Genomic DNA, 17,091 nt, shown 5'->3' on the forward strand with positions numbered 1-17,091 from the left:
TTAAGCTGGCTTGGCATGCTTCTCTCTGATTTGCATGTTCCTTCTCCTTCTCCTACTTTATGGTGTGATAATATAGCTGCCATTTCTCTGTCTTCCAATCCTGTTTTTCATGCCCGAACTAAACATATAGAGGTGGATTATCACTATGTCCGAGAAAGGGTAGCTGCAAAACAACTCTCCATTTGTCATATTCCAACTTCTGATCAGGTGGCAGATATTTTTACAAAACCTCTGTCTATTTCTCGCTTTACTTATCTTCAGTCCAAGCTTATGGTTCTTCCCTCTCCCATCCGCTTGAGGGGGCATGATAATGTATCTGCACCAGCTACAGCTACAGCAGCAGCTCAGCCTATATCTACAGAAGAAGAGCTGCAGTTGAAGCCAAGAGAGTTGCAGTTGAGCTGCAGTTAAAGCCACAGAGTTGAGCTCATTTCTGCAGCAGAGTTATACATTTGTTACGAATCAGTTAGAGTAATTAGTTAGAGCTATTAATGCACATGTTACATATAGTGATGTGTTAGTTAGAAAGTTGTTATGTTAACTGTACCTTAGTTAACTGGTAACTAGAGTTACAATTAGTTTGTTGTATAAATATACCTGTGCTGAAGATATGTTGAATAATGAAATATCAAATTCATATTCTCTTTAAATATATGTTGCATATATAATCATATGGTGCTATAGAGGTGTAGTGGGAAGAGTATGGTGTATAAGGTTTATGGTGCGAGAGGTTGGCGGTTCGAGTCTCTGCAAGAGCGGATCAAGTTGTTCTACAACGAATTATCGTCATGAATGGCACTTGATAGCGTCACGAATAGTGCCTACCATGACATTAAAGTGCCACTGAAAGGTTTTAGTCTTGATGGTGTAATGACACTTATAAATGTCACTAACTCTTTTTTTAATGGCGCTTGATAGTGCCACAAATAATATCTACCATGATATTAAAATATCATTAAAAGTTTTTAGCCATGATGGTGCAGTGACACTTGCAAGTATCTACCGTGGCACTCGTATCTACAGTGGCACCAATAGAAGTGGTACTTGTTCAAAATGCCACAAGACCAAAAAATGTCATTAGAAAAATAGTTTTGTGACACTTTCAAATATCACTAAACAAAGAAAATGTTGTAGTGGGTTTTCGATATCTGATCGATTTAATTTTTTACAGGGATAATAAACTCGACGAATCTTAAAATTTGAACTGTTCGAATCATCAAAACGGGGCCAAAATGATCCAGTGTGATTGAAGGATTGGGATAGAGTTAATATCTCACTTTATTCAAGATCAAAATGATCACGTACTCATGTTCACCGGCCATTGTGATTGAAGGATTGGGATAGAGTTCATATCTCACTTTGTTCAGGAATTGATTGTTGCACCATCTAATTTTTATTTAAAATTAAAAATTAAAGATAAATTACAAATATAGATATTGAGGTTTACTTCAAATATGAGTTGTTTGTTATAGTTTTGAAGATTATATTATGTCCTTTAGAGTTTTTAATTTTATTACAAATAACCTATTTTATTAATAAATCATTAAATCAATAAATAGTTTTTAATGATGTCAAAAGATTGCTTCACTTAGTAATTCAAGTAATTTTATTATTGTATAGAAGAGTAGTTACAAATTTTGACTGTGTTTGGTAAGACTTTCAAAACTTAATTCCACCTCTTGGTTTGAGTATGGTGTTTGGTTAGAGTTTTCAAAAATTGATTCCACACCCACTTTTAAAAACACGTCTACTCGATCATCCTCCTGGATCTCCGGTAGGTTGACTGGAACAATGTTCATGTTTTTTTTTTTGTGTGTGTGTGTGTGTGTGTGTGTGTGTGTGTGTGTGGGGCACCAATTATTTTTATATTTTAAACAAAAAATATTTTAGAAATTTTTTTAATTTTTTTTATGAGTTTTGAATGAAATTTTGGATTGTGTATTTGGTTATGAGTTGTAAGTTTTTGAATCACATATCATATGTCACGTCAAAAATTTTTAACTCAATTTAAAACTCTTTTCAAAACTCATAATCAAACAAAATTTTCACATTCAAATCATAATTCCAAAACTTAAAAAATCAAAATACAACTCTATTATCAAATTATAATTCTAAAACTCTATCAAATGTTATCTTTATTTATTTTAGTTAATTTATTAAATAAAAAATATTGTCAATTGAATATTTGTAATTTTTCAAAGTATACGAGACAATCTATATTTCAAACAAATCTCAAGAGTGTATTTATAATTTATTTAAAATTAATTAAATGTGAGCTTGTAATATTCTCTATTTAAATTGTTCAATTGTTTTGTTTCAAAACATTCATTTTTAATAAATTAAGATTTTAAAGATAAAAATTTAAGATAAAATCACTTTTTAGGGACAAAATATTTTTTTTACAAAAAATATCATTATTGTATTTTTAGTGAAAAAATTAGATATTTAATGATGAATTATTATCTTTTTGGACCAAATTAAACATTTTGGGACAAAATTATTTTGTCTGTATCATCAGCTAATTCTCAAACCAATTTTTAGCGATTATTCTCGCAATGACAGAAATTGGTCCTCAAATATTTTTGGTAACAATTTTCCTTTTGGGTACAAAAATTTAGTTTGTAAAACTCTTATTTATTGTTGTGACTCTCAATTATTAAATTACGTAAGAATATTAAGATGTATGAATTTCAAACATGATAGACATATTGAAAATATGCAATACCATAAGAGGGTAAAAAAAATTTAAAGAAAAAAGATGGAGTGTTGCAACCAGTGGTAGAGTCAGGAAACTAAATCAGAAGAGGCACTTATTGATTACAACTTTAATTTTTTTTTTCCATAACCAACAATAAAAAGATAATAATAATTTTTGAATTAATATTAAGTACAAAAAATTAAATAAATTATTACAAAAGTATTTCACTTAAAATTTTACAATTAACTTTGAGTAAAATTAAAACGAAAGTATTGCGTGTAACTAGTGTATTATGGGCAATGTAAAAAAATCATATATTTAAGTGTTAAAATAAATTATATAATGGTAAGATAAATCAAATTTTTACAAAATTTGAGTAAAAATTTCATGTAATAGTGATATCACGTTATTGTTGGCATATGATATTACCAATCAATAGTAAAGTAACATATGAAAGGGTGAACTCCACATGCAAATATAACTAATACTCTAGTAATTTTTACATATATATAGTGAGATTAATTATATTTGCATATCAATACTAATGGATATTACTTTTATATTGAGATTTTTTTCATAAAATTTTCATACATAAAAATATAATTTGTTGTAGTCACTTCATTTTTAATAAAACAGTCACTATTGTTTTCATAAATTTAAAAATGCCCTTGATATTATATTCTAAATATTATTTTTGTTCAAAATTTTATTTATATACATATGTAAAAATAAATAAATAAATAAATACCAGGGGGCCACATGACCCCTGGTCACCGTGTGGCTCTGTCACTAGTTGCAACCGAGTATTGTTTTGAGAAATTATTCAGTACTCTTTGAATCATATTCCATTATATTTATTAATTAACTTCGGAAGTGGATTGATTTTTTAACTTTTTGACTATTTTAACCGGGGGCTAAAAAGTTTTGTTTGGGAAGAGCTTTTTGATTTTTTTGACTTTTTGTAAGAGAAAGAATGTAATGATTATGGGTTAGGTGTGATTTTTTTTTTTTATTGAGCTAAAAAGCATATTTTATCTTTTTGTAACTAAAATAACCTCAAATCCAACCTAACCTTCTTCCTAAAGGAAGCCATATATTGTTCTTAAAATCCTAGATTTATTCAAGCAACACAAAAAAATAATATCATAAAATAAGCTTTTTTTTTGTGAAAAAAACAAAAAAAGCATTTATGTCTACACAAAATGTTAGGATTTTTTATTATTCAAAAAAGAATTATAATTGACCCCGTTCAAGATGAAAGCCATATTAATCTTACCTACACCAAAGACAACGAAAAGAAGTGAAAAATATTTTTTTTGAGAAATTTCAAGTCGGGTCCCTTAAATGTGGTAGGAACCATTTAGTTATCCGAGCACGATTTTCTCAACAATCAGTCAATGCACACTAGAAAAAAATAAAAATAAAATAAAATCAAAGGTACACGTTAAATACCTGAATTAGATTATGATACACCAAACAATGTAAAAACATTAAATAAATAAATTCTACAAGAAAGTTGGAATTCCGTCCGTTTGAATTGAAGGGTAGCTGGAAATTATGTGCTACTCGTTATTTAATCTACCACCATCCTTGACATCTTGATATTCATATAGACATATATATATATATATACACTTATCCAACGCTGTCTCCAAATATCAAGGACTAGAGGGAGGTACGTAACGAAAAGAATGACTGTGTTGGAATCTGTGTCCGCAGCCGGGGGCGGAGTCCTCATCGTTGGAGCCTCCGGTTTCATTGGCCAGTTCATCGCCGAAGCTAGCCTCCATGCTGATCGGCCTACGTACCTTCTCGTCCGATCGGTTGGCTCTAAAACCAACAAAACTCTTCAAGACAAAGGCGCTAAAGTTATTCATGTACTCTCTCTCTCCCTCCATTGGCAAAAATATTGAGGCTGTATTTGATTTATGAATTTAAAAATTTTGAAAAATAAAAATAAAAAATTATGTAAAATATAATTATATTTCATTCATAATTTACTCATTTTTATTCGTTTTATTTCTAAATTCATAAATTAAATGCAGCCTAAGAGACGAGGGAATGTAGTTGCCCCATATAGTTAATTTTTGAAAAATAATTTTTTCTATCTATAATTTTATTTTTTAAAATTTTGTCGATGTTTCAAGAAGTGTTTTTGAATTTATCTTTCCATTGTTTTTTTTTTTTTTTTGGACGGGCCTCTTTGTTGTTTTATTGTCGTGGTTTTGTTTTAAATATTGGTTTTTGTTTTTTCTCATTTATCTCTTTCTCCATCTTCTTATGAATAGTAAAAAAAAATTATATTTATGATTTTTGGTGAACGTTCAATCTTACAAAACAAAAGTTTTGATTCCGTCCTTATATTTGTACACAAAAATACAAACATGATAAAACCCGTTTTCAAATATATACATATATTTATTGAAAATGACACTTTTTAAGTAACATTAACAAAATGTTTTTGAAAACTGTTTCAGGATATAACATGAAAACATTATGAAAATACCATGATTTTTTTTTTTTCTGAGAAATTTTTTTCATTGTTTTTGTTTTCACAAACACACTAATTTGGATGTGATGTGATATGTAACAGGGTGTTGTCAAGGATCAAGCATTCATGGAGAAGATACTAAAAGAGCATAAGATAGATATAGTAATATCAGCTATTGGTGGTGCTAATATACTAGACCAACTCACCCTTGTCCATGCCATTAAAGCTGTCGGAACCATCAAGGTAAAAACATTTTCGCTTACCTCGGGTTTGGTCGGAGGATTTGAAGTGAAATTTGAAAATAGAAAAAAAAAATTAAGTGAAATGTGAATAAAATATATCTATATTTCACTTAGTTTCACAAACCTTTTTTCTTTCCTTTTTCAAATCCCTCTCCAAATGTCCCAACCAAACACAGCATTACGGTGTGTTTAGTTAGAAGATTTAAGAAGAAATTTAAAAAATAAAAAATAAAAGTATATAAAATTAAATAAAATATATGTATATTTTATTCATATTTTACTTAATTTTTTTCCTTTCTCTTCTCAAAACTAAACACAAGGTTAAGAAATAAAAAAATAGAAAGCAACAAAAATAGTTCTTTCAACCTTTCCATATTTGCCAGCATTCATTCAAATTCATCGAAGAGGTCATATTTTGAATAACAAATACACAACTGTGATATACTCTTCTCTTTGACATACTTGCAAAGCTCACAAAGTCTTTTATCGAGGTTGACACGAATACTTTGGTACGTACTTGTTGCAGAGGTTTTTGCCATCGGAGTTTGGGCATGACGTTGATAGGGCTAATCCGGTGGAACCAGGGCTCACCATGTACAACGAAAAGAGGAGGGTGCGGCGATTGATAGAAGAGTGTGGGGTGCCCTACACTTATATCTGCTGCAACTCTATTGCTTCTTGGCCATACTATGACAATACTCACCCCTCGGAAGTAATTCCCCCTTTGGATGAGTTCCAAATTTATGGTGATGGCAGTGTCAAAGGTATGGCTATTGTTACGTAGTTATAGCTCAAAATTAAAAAGTAGAAGCCAACTTCACAATGAACGACCTTTGACTCAGCCTTTGTTTGGCAAGTTTTGGCCCAGGCTTTTAGTTACAATATTTACAAAAAAATAAATAAAAATAAAATAGACTTTTTAATTTAATAAGATAAAACATTACATCTAACTTATAAATATTATATTTTTTTTCTTACAAAAAATAAAAAAGTTAAAAAATTCATTCCTAACGTGACTTTTTAACACCAAACTAAGATAACTAAAAAATCAACTCACTTTTCAAACCAACACTCAGTTGAATTTGTTTTCACATTGTAATCTTATTTTTTAATTTTTTAATTATTTCTTCTTCAGTAAGGGAAAAAAAATAGAAAGGTAACCTATAATGCATGACAAATTTTTCTCATCGCGATTATTAGAGCCTCGATTCATTAGTCATTTTTAACGATTTTAGTGATTTAGTGGGTGTTTAGAAAGCAACAGTGCTGCAGAACCCCCCCACCACACGCGTGGGGGCAGGGAGAGGATGAAAAAAAATAAATAAATAAATAATTTTTGGGCCACTTGGTGCTGGGGTCTCCCCATTTTCTTTTTTTAATTTTTTAATTATTTTAATTTTTATATTTGAAAAGATAAATTTAATTTTTTGTTTAATTATTGTATTAAAAATGTATTTAAAATAATGTTGAAATAAAAAATAATTAAATTATTCCTAAAAAGTTATGCCTGACGTGAAGTTGTGCAAGTACATGATGATTGATTTGATGGCATATGAAATGATTAAATTACTCATGTGTGTTGAAATGGTAAATTGGTGTGTTAGTCAAAAATTAAAAAGGTAAAATTGTAATTTTAAATCTATCTGCGTCAGTTTCTAATAAAAAAAACAAAAAAAAAAAACAAAAACTAAGCTATAGTTGGACTTTTTGGCTATTTATTTGAATGAGACTAAAATAGCCTCTCAACCTCCTTCCCAAAGACTGCCTTAATAAGCCTTCCTTTGGCAATTTGGATTGGATTGCGTTGGATTGTGGATGGAATTATTTTAGTTATAAAAAGATAAAATAAACTTTTTAACTTAATAAGATAAAATGTCACATCTAATTCATAATTATTACATTCTTTCTCTCACAAACAGTCAAAAAAAAGTCAATCTCAAACGAGACTTTTTAACCCCAAACTAAAATAGTCAAAAAATTAAAAAGCCAACCTACTTCTCAAACGAACTCTAAATGTGCATAACTTGAATTTACAAACCAATTTTATTGATAAAACATATAAAAGTCTAGAGTTTTTTTTTTTTGACCGTAGTGACATTTCTTTGATAGAACTCTAAGTTACTATGTTAATCCTGTTCTGGTTGGTGGTTGTGAATTTGTAACTAAGACCCGTGAATTCATAATGACCAACCACACAAGTAATTAAAATGCAGCAATATTAGAGATTTACATTTTTAAATTTACAAATATATTTATAATGATATGGTAAAAAAGTTAAGTTTTATATCATTGGGTATGTAATAAATTAAGAATTTATATATATCTTGCTATATCACTGTGAGTACAATTTTTTTAAAGTCTCGAGTATTTTCCTTTAAAAAGATACCCATTAAAATAAAATAACCTTGAAAAACTTTATTGGTCAGCTGAAACTGAAAGAAACAAACAAACAAACAAAATAAAGAAAAAAAAGGAGAAAGAGATAAAGATTGATAGAGAGAAAATCCATTAAGAGTAGTTTAACTATTATACAAAGGAAAAGAAAGAAACCAAAAAAAAAATAATAATAATAATAATTATATTTGGATGTATTTGTATGTACACATGCTAATGTACACTACAACAAATTAAGTTTCAGAAACAAAAATTTAACTATAAAATCACATTTTAGGAGTGAAAGACTTTTGTTGTTAAAAGTGTTATTATTATATTTTTAGAGACGAAATTAGAGATTTAGTAATAAATTATTATCCTTTTTAAGACCAGTTAATTTTTTCTTTAAAAGTATATTTGTTAGTGACATTTAAAAAAAAAAATTACTAAAAGACAATTTTTTTTAATACTTTTTGGGACGACTTTTTGACGAATATTCTTGCGACGATGGGAATTGGTTCCTAAATATTTTTTGCAACAAAATTTTTCCTTTCGAAAAAAAAAAAATTGATCACTAAAACTTTTATATGTTGTAATGGCATTATTGCATACATATATAATTATTTTTTGTCATTGCATATATGCCATGCATAAATTTCTTTCTAGGTAGCATAGTTATAGAAAATATTAAATATAATGGTGTATGATTTTATTTGGTATTATTGACTAATAAAAGATTAAAAATAAAATTAGGTAAACGACCTTTGTCTTGGACAAACTTAACCATGTTGTCTCGACTGTTACGATGATATTATCATATGATACCAAATATGTTTCATTTTGTTTGACTGTATCAACATTTTTTTAGAACTCCACAAACATATAATCGACTACCAAACAAATCACATAAAATATAAATAGAATAATTTGAATGAAATTGTTTATCTTATTATGAGCGTCATCATGAGATATGATGGTTAAAATTGTTTTTAATAGTTGATTGTGTTTTTGATTCTGTGTGTTCCTAGTATTCTTGATAACATCTCATAACACATGCAGCAGAATTTAAGGTCAATATTAATCAAATTACAACTTGGCATAATTTGACTTTTATTTTTGATTAAAACCAATCCAAGGCTATCAACAAGATAGAAGTGAGCTAAAGTCACTCCCATTGAAAAATCATTATGTTCTAAAAATAAAAAAAGAAAAATCATTATGTGTGTAGATGTGTATATATATATATATATATATAGCCTAAGAGTATCTCCAATGATAAATAGGTAAAATAAATAGTTAAAATTATAATTTAGTAATGAACAGTGTAAAATAGTAATAATATAACAATGTTGCTCTAATGGTCAAATTGTTATTTTTTAGCTTGACCAACTTTGGGATGGTCATTCGGGCCGTCCTCCAAATTGGCAACTTTAACAAACATTTGGTGGTTGTTTGGGCAGTTGTCCAAAATTTGTTGTACTGACAATTTTAGCTATTAGTAAAACTTATGTTAAATTTGATACAAAATATAACAATTGTTATTTTTAACAGTTTCAATAGCAAACCGTTACAATGCTATATTTTTTCACACTTATTATATTTTGCATTTAACAATCCATTCTATAGACTGTTAGAGATGTAACTTGCTTAAGCTTGAATGTAGGTTGCTGATTTACATCTTTGTTTTTTTTTTTGAATAATACTATATATACTAATTAGTGTATCAATTGATAATGTGACATAATTTAAGAGATTTTTTATATTCATAATTTGTATAATCAGTAAAATTAATAATAATATCATAATTAATATTAATATATTAATTAAAATCTTAATTAATGCATATAATATCACAGTTGTTTTTTTTTAAGGTATTTACATCTTTGTTTAAAATCCACTTCTTCGAGGTAATTATTCTGTACTATAAAACTACCAAATTAATATGATGAGGTCGTACTCCCAAATTCAATAAAGCAATAATGAAATATTTGATGGCTTTGTTCTGAGTGGGTATACTTTTCAACCCGCCATAAAAGAGATTGCGAGTTCAAGGCTCGTGTAATTGTTGCGTTTATTTCTTTTTCCAAAGATTTTGATTAGAGTGAGTTTGGCAATAACTTAAATAAGTTGTTTATTAATTTATTTATTTTTTTAAATTATATTATTTATTTTTATTTTTTTTAATATGTTTTTGTGTAAAAAATTAAAAAGATAAAAAATAAGCTATATCCAAATTAAAAAATAAGCTATATCAAATGGGCGAAAAAAAAAAATGTAAAATTGTCCACTTGATTGGCTGAGTGGGGGAGAGCGCCTTTTCCATTTTAATTTAATTAATTAATTTATTATTTATATGTGAACATGCCATGTCATGGTTATGTTAGGAGCATGGATGTAATAATGCAAAAACATAGGAAATAAATAAATAATAAAAAAATCTCACATATAATTTGTTTTACTTAGTTGATACTGGTGCAATATTACATCTTAATTTAATGTAAAATTAATGTTTTGATATAATGAAACAAGTTAACATAAGAACATAGAAATATACATATCTTATATTTAGATAAATTAAATTGACTGATAAGGTTAAAATAACCAAAACTATTTCAGATAGTGTGCGTATACAAGTTTTTTTTTTTTTTTTTTTTGCGTTTTTTGGCTGAACATAGACACGAGATTTAACGAAGTAAACATACATTGAAGTTTAAAAATTATGAAAACATTTATTTTTCTATTCACGTGATTAAAGAATTATTAATGAAAAGAGAGTTACATATTATATAAGATGAAGTTTGTAGAAACTATACCCATGGAATTTTATCAAATTTGTGAAGTTGAATGCATTTTCTGCAAATTTGAAGAGAGAAATCTGTTATTTAAACCAACCTCTTCATATTTCATTTTCTATTGTCCTTGGTAAGACATTACCACTCATAAATTTTTTCACACCAAGTACACATGATAGACTGTAATGATAATCAACATTATTTCCCATATCTATTCGCACACTTCATTTAAAATTTTATGCTCTAATTCAAATTTCATGATTCTGTGCTATGCAGCATATTTTGTTGCAGGCTCTGATATAGGAAAATTCACCATCAAAACCGTCGACGACATTCGTACGCTGAACAAATCGGTTCATTTCCGACCATCCTGCAATTTTCTCAACATAAATGAGCTTGCATCTTTGTGGGAGAAGAAGATTGGACGCACTCTCCCCCGAGTCACTGTCTCAGAAAATGACCTACTAGCAGCAGCAGCAGGTTAAAATATATATTTTTACCCATTTCAATATTGAAATATTAATGTTTGTGTTTATTTATTTATTTATTTTGTGCTGCAGTGAATATAATCCCACAAAGTGTCGTTGCATCGTTCACACACGACATTTTCATTAAGGGATGCCAGATTAATTTTTCAATTGAAGGTCCTAATGACGTTGAAGTATGCAGCCTCTACCCTGATGAATCGTTCAGGACCGTTGATGAATGTTTCGATGATTTTGTTGTGAAGATGAATGGGAAGAATTTTACAGATGAGACGGATGGAAACACTGCCCAGAATCATGTTGTTGAAGTACTTCCCATCACAATGTGTGCTTGATTTGAAGAAATATATGTAATTGGACACATCATTATGTGAACCATATCTAATCCATCTATTATTTTTTTTATGGCAACAATTTTATTCAATAAAATTGGGAGTCAATTCGTTGCCTATTATTTATGATTTTATTTTGAACTTATCTCAATGTATTGTTTCAGTGGGAAGAAAAATTGGCGTTCGAATTCTGAAAATGAATTTATTTGAAAAGAGGATAAAGGTCTCTATAGTTTAAAAATAGTGAATTATTGGTTAGGTGTATTTTTCTATTTTGCTAAATATGAGTTTTATTTTTGTGGTGCTTGCTGGATCTCAAATATTGATACCCTTCTTGGAAGAAATTATGGGTTTTTTTTTTTTTTCCTCGGCAAGGAAGAAACTTTATTAATGAAAGAAACAAGACCAAAGTACAAAACAAATTCCAACAATAAAGAAAGGGAAAGTGCAAGTATCACAATGAATTAAATCATCTCAACAAGATTGGAACCAAGAAACCCATCATATCATTTGCTAGCAACCCCCCCTCCCCTCCCCTCCCGAGTTGGTGAAAGACCAACAAGGAAACCAACCAAACACCATAACAACATCAACAACTCAGCTGAGCAAGCCTATCCTAACATTCAGCCACCATACCAATGCTACTGCTAGCTAAGTGCCCAAAGCAGACACACCAACAGCATAACACTCTGGAGTCCATCACAGACATATATAACAGCCAATGTAATGAAAAAAACAACTATACCAACAGACCAAACTAGAACCAGAACTAAATAGACCAAGCTGAGTAGCCAAGGGACCATCACATCAGCAACCCTGCTCAAGTCACTCTCAGCCATATACACAGACATCAGAGAACACTCCCATACACAAATTCCAGACTAACACATGTTGCTGTTGCTCCCTATAAGAAAGTAGATTATAAACCAGGGGCCCTGTTGCTGCTACAAATACACTAAAACCTGATGTTTAACCTTGTGCATCGCATCAAACCTGACCACCTAAACAAACTCTAATCCGCTTGATGTTATAAAGAAAATCATTAATGGAAAACTGACAATCCTTAGAAGAAGCTTTCAGCCAAATAGCTAACCTGATAATAATTGACTCCTTAAGCTCCTTCATAGCTGGTTGAACACTATTGAACAAGCAATCATTCTGATGTTTCCAAATGGACCAAAGGGCAACCAGAGGAATAGCTTGCCATATCCTCCTTTCAGCTTTCATGAGACAGGTACCAGCCCACCAATGTAACAAACATTCAACAGATCCAGGCACAACCCATATCAATCCCTACCACTGCACTAAACTAGACCACACCTTCCAAATCAGAGGGCAAGAAATAAGGACATGTGAAATAGATTCTGCCTCTGATTTACAGAAAATACACATAGTTGAGACTTCCCCACCCAGCACTTCAACCATTTGGAGGAAAACAGTAGTTTTGATCTTATGTTTCCAAGCTAACCATAAAAAATCGAACTTTGGGTGGGAGATAATTAATCCACACTAGTCTACAAGTGCTCACAATTGCACCAAAACCCACTTCATAGTGCCTATATAAAGAAACAACAAAGGAATGACCTGGTTTACAAGCTAGCCACCTTGGTTTGTCTTTTTCCCGAAACATAACATAGGAGCTGCTCTTAACATTTCAGTGAGCCTGGATACCTCCTCATCCTCCCACTGCCGCAAAGGCCTTCTTAAACATAAATCCCATAACCCAGACCTTTTTGTCAACAAAAAGCTTAAGAGATCCATTCTTCTTTGTTGAGAGTGAAAAAAAGTCTAGGGAAAGCCTCATTAAGACAAATACCACCACACCATATTTATCATGCCAAAATCTCACTCTACTCCCATTATCCACTTTAATTTGAAAATTGTTAACAAAAAATTGTAAAAGAGTGTTACTATGCTATGCCACTGCTAGGACATCACCCCATATCTTAGACCATCTTATGCCAAAATTTTTATTTGGAAGCCATGCTCCTTCTTCAAATTTATACTCATGACAAATCACTTTTTTCCATAAGGCCTCCTCTTCATTAACAAATCTCCACCACCACTTCATTAATAAACAAGAATTTACCTCTCTAATTCTCCTTATTCCCAACTCACCTTGATTAATGCTTTTGGTCACCTCCTTTCAATGCACCAGATGAATCTTTATTTTCAATTATGTGCCTCCCCATAAGAAAGCTGCTTATAATTTATCAATTTCCTTAGTAACTCTTTCTGGCATCCTGAAGAGAGACAGATAATACACTGGCAAACTAGATTGCCCTGATTTGATTAGAGTTAACCTGCCAGCAAAGGATAGGAGCCTCATTTTCCACTCAGCAAGTCTGGCTTTGATCTTGTCAATAACAGGTTGCCAAGATTTCTTTCTACTTAGAGAGGCACCCAATAGTAAGCCCAGAAATTTCAGTGGTAAGTTCTGAGTTTTACAATTAAGCAATGAAGCAAGTTCCTTAAGAGTATTGATTGAAATTCCAACCCCAAATACCATACTCTTATGGAAATTAATCTTAAGTCCTGAGATCATTTCAAAGCACCTTAAGATTCTTTTAAGATTCATTACCTTCATCATATTAGCTTCACAGAAAAGTAATGAATCATCAGCAAACGACCACCCCATCAATATGTACCCCTTTTATCAGTCTTATTTCCCTTGCTCTAAGCAATAGAATACTTAACCCTTCTGCAACCAAATTAAACAGGAAAGGTAATAATGGATCACCCTGTCTAAGGCCTTTTTGTGGACTAAACTCTTTAGTTGGTGACCCATTCACAAGTACTGAGATTCTAGCATTTGAGATACACTCCTTCATCCAGTTAATCCATTTAGAGCCAAAGCCAAAATTGGACAACATGGAAAACAAAAAACCCTAGTTGATGGAATCATAAGCTTTTTCAAAATCGAGTTTAAACAGTAACCCCTTCTTCCTGGCTTTCTTCCACCCGTCCACAATTTCATTTGCAATCAAAACCCCATCCAAGATATTTCTTCCACCCAAAAAAACTGATTGGGTATCGCTTATTACTTCTGGCATAACTAGTTTGAGTATACTAGCTAGAACCTTAGACAAAATCTTGTATATTGATCCAATCAAGCTTATTGGCCTATAGTCATTGAGGTTGACTGCGTTGACCTTCTTTGCAATTAAAGTGACAAATGAGTTGTTCATTCCAAAAGCCAATCTACCCAAACTATGGAACTCTTTCATGAACAGCATCACATCTTCTTTAAACACTTTCCAATTCGTTTGAAAACACATTAAGTTAAAGCCATCGGGACCTGGTACTTTATTTCCATTGCACTCTTTGACTGCTGCCCATATCTCTTCCTTCGAAAACTCTGCTTCCAGCTGCTGAAACCAGTCACTGCATCTGACACTCTTAAAATCACAAGTTAAGACAGGTCTAATCCTCTATACTTCTGAAAAATGCCTGTTAAAGTGACCCCATACCACATTCTTCACTTGTTCTGGGTCCTCAACTACCATCCCCTCCACCATTATAGAATTCAATGCATTCCTAATTTGCCTACTGCTAGCCATCACATGAAAAAATCTTGTGTTTCTATCCCCTTTTAAGTTCCACTCCAATCTTGACTTTTGCAACCATGACCATTCCAACATTCTACTGAGCCTCCACAATTCACTACTTGTCTCTCTTTTTAGCTTCGGCTCTGCTTCCACCAAGGGTCTATCTTCAGCCAATAAATCCAATGAGTGCAGCTAACTCTCAATTTCTTTAATTTTCTTTGAGACATTACCAAACATTTCTTTGCTCCATTGCTTTAATGCTAACTTCAATGCATGTAATTTCATTTGCAATATTACACATGCTCTTCCATTAGCTGTGACTCTTGCCAAACTCTCTCTAAAAAGGATGCAAAACTGGGGTGCAGCAACCAAGCATTAGAGAACTTAAAGGGTTTGGGTCCCCAGTCCCTTACATCCTCCATTAAAAGTAGAGGACAATGATCAGAAATGTGTCTAGGTAAACCCCACAGTTTGAACTTGAATCTTTCAATCCACTCAGGGCTCAGTAGGAATCTATCAATTTTACTCTATTTATTGCCATCGATTGCATTACACCAGGTAAATTTCCTACCCATCATTTGTAACTCGGTCAGCTCACACCTATCTATAAAATCATTGAAGTCTTTCATACCTCTTTCCCTTCTTAAACAACGTACTCTTTCATCCACTAATCTAATTTCATTAAAGCCTCCACCTAGGCACCAAGGTTTAGTGAAACTTGCTTTCAAATTTACTAGGGTCTCCCATAATTTACCTATCCTCAAAGGATCATTAGGAGCATACACATTAACAACAACACAATCAAATGAGTTAATGATTGTACCTGCAAGCAGAATAAAATGCCTATTGCTGCAACAATCTGAGAGCTGAAACACCTCAGGATCCCATATACAAAGCAGCCCTCCAGCCCTGCCCTCAGCATCAACAACCATGAACTCCATTTTGTCTCTAAGACACACTCTTTTAACATCCACACGTGAAAAGCTTGCCTTTTTTGTTTCTTGAAATAATGCCAAATCTATTTTCCTATCTACCAGGACCTTCCTAATTTTTCTCATCTTCTTAACCACTTCATAACAGTAGATTTGTACTCTTTCATATCACCTAGTATGAGTTGATCATGTTGTCCCTTCAACCCCCTCTCTAATCCTTTCTTTATCCGCCTCCTCCATCTGAACAAGATTTTGAATCACTGTCTCATCTTGGCCTTGACAATCAACCCCCAAACTTTTACCCAAAAGAAGTGTTAGTCGAGCCTCATGTAGTTTTCCTTCAATGCAACTATGTTGAGATTTATCTGATACAAACTTCAACATTGTAGCAGTTACTGACCTAACAACCACCCTTTTGTGATTTCCTTTACTTGATCCACTCCCCTCGTGCCCTAGCCTTCTTGCAAACCCAGAAAATCCACCTACTGACATGGAGTTTCTAACACCCATTTTGCTTTTCCCTTTATTATTTCTAGACTTCATCTTATTAGACACAGATTTGCAGATGGATACACTAATACTATTACACTCACTGGACTTAGATCCCAGCACAATAGGCCCATGCTCAGCCCACACATTGGGATGGCTAGTACCAAAGTCATAATGTTGAATTATACCTGGCTCAATGGTCTTATTAGTGCACTGCTTCTGGCCCAAAAGAACCTCCAAGTTAATACCTGGTCTGACCCTCGAAGACCTACTCAAACTTCTCACAGATCTTGGTATATGAGTCTGACCACCTACTTTTAGTGTCTCATCATTACACCTCTACTGTAATCCTCCTATTTTTTCCTTCATCATTATCTCTACCTCACATGTGCCCTCTTCAATTGCTTTCCCAATGTCGGCTGCAATCTTACTTTTGGCAGCTTCATTTGATTTCCCCATGTAATCTGCAGTTTCTTCAACTATTGAGACCTCCATCCAGTTTCCTTCTACATCCACCTCACCTCCTTCCTTCCTCCTAGTTGGCAAGTCCCCTTCAACCAGCTCATTGGTAACTTCCACATCATCAGCCACCACATCTGCCAAGTCATCTTCATCTTTCTCTAATCTGGGTTCAGCATTGGGTTACACCTCACCATTGACATTGGAGCCGACATACTCTTCATCACCATCAACTAGGTTGCATTTACAA

General features: G+C 31.9%; 1 protein-coding gene across 1 annotated transcript; it reads left to right on the plus strand.

Moving 5' to 3' along the window:
* Positions 1-4,072: 4,072 nt before the first annotated feature.
* Positions 4,073-11,626, plus strand: LOC114266906 (leucoanthocyanidin reductase). Its single transcript, XM_028207864.2, has 5 exons — positions 4,073-4,575; positions 5,292-5,432; positions 5,958-6,195; positions 10,873-11,076; positions 11,157-11,626. The coding sequence occupies exons 1-5, from the start codon at positions 4,390-4,392 to the stop codon at positions 11,414-11,416; spliced, it is 1,029 nt and encodes a 342-aa protein (XP_028063665.1). The 5' UTR covers positions 4,073-4,389; the 3' UTR covers positions 11,417-11,626.
* Positions 11,627-17,091: the final 5,465 nt, after the last annotated feature.

The sequence above is a fragment of the Camellia sinensis genome, chromosome 5 (genome assembly GCF_055761805.1).
Source record: "Camellia sinensis isolate YWXY chromosome 5, ASM5576180v1, whole genome shotgun sequence".
Classification (NCBI taxonomy): domain Eukaryota; kingdom Viridiplantae; phylum Streptophyta; class Magnoliopsida; order Ericales; family Theaceae; genus Camellia; species Camellia sinensis.

Excerpts from the sequence above, each read along its gene's own strand:
- LOC114266906 (XM_028207864.2), top strand. The coding sequence starts at position 4,390 with ATGACTGTGTTGGAATCTGTGTCCGCAGCCGGGGGCGGAGTCCTCATC. Across the intron at positions 5,433-5,957 it reads AAGCTGTCGGAACCATCAAG|AGGTTTTTGCCATCGGAGTT; the intron begins GTAAAAACATTT and ends TACTTGTTGCAG. Across the intron at positions 11,077-11,156 it reads CCTACTAGCAGCAGCAGCAG|TGAATATAATCCCACAAAGT; the intron begins GTTAAAATATAT and ends TTTGTGCTGCAG.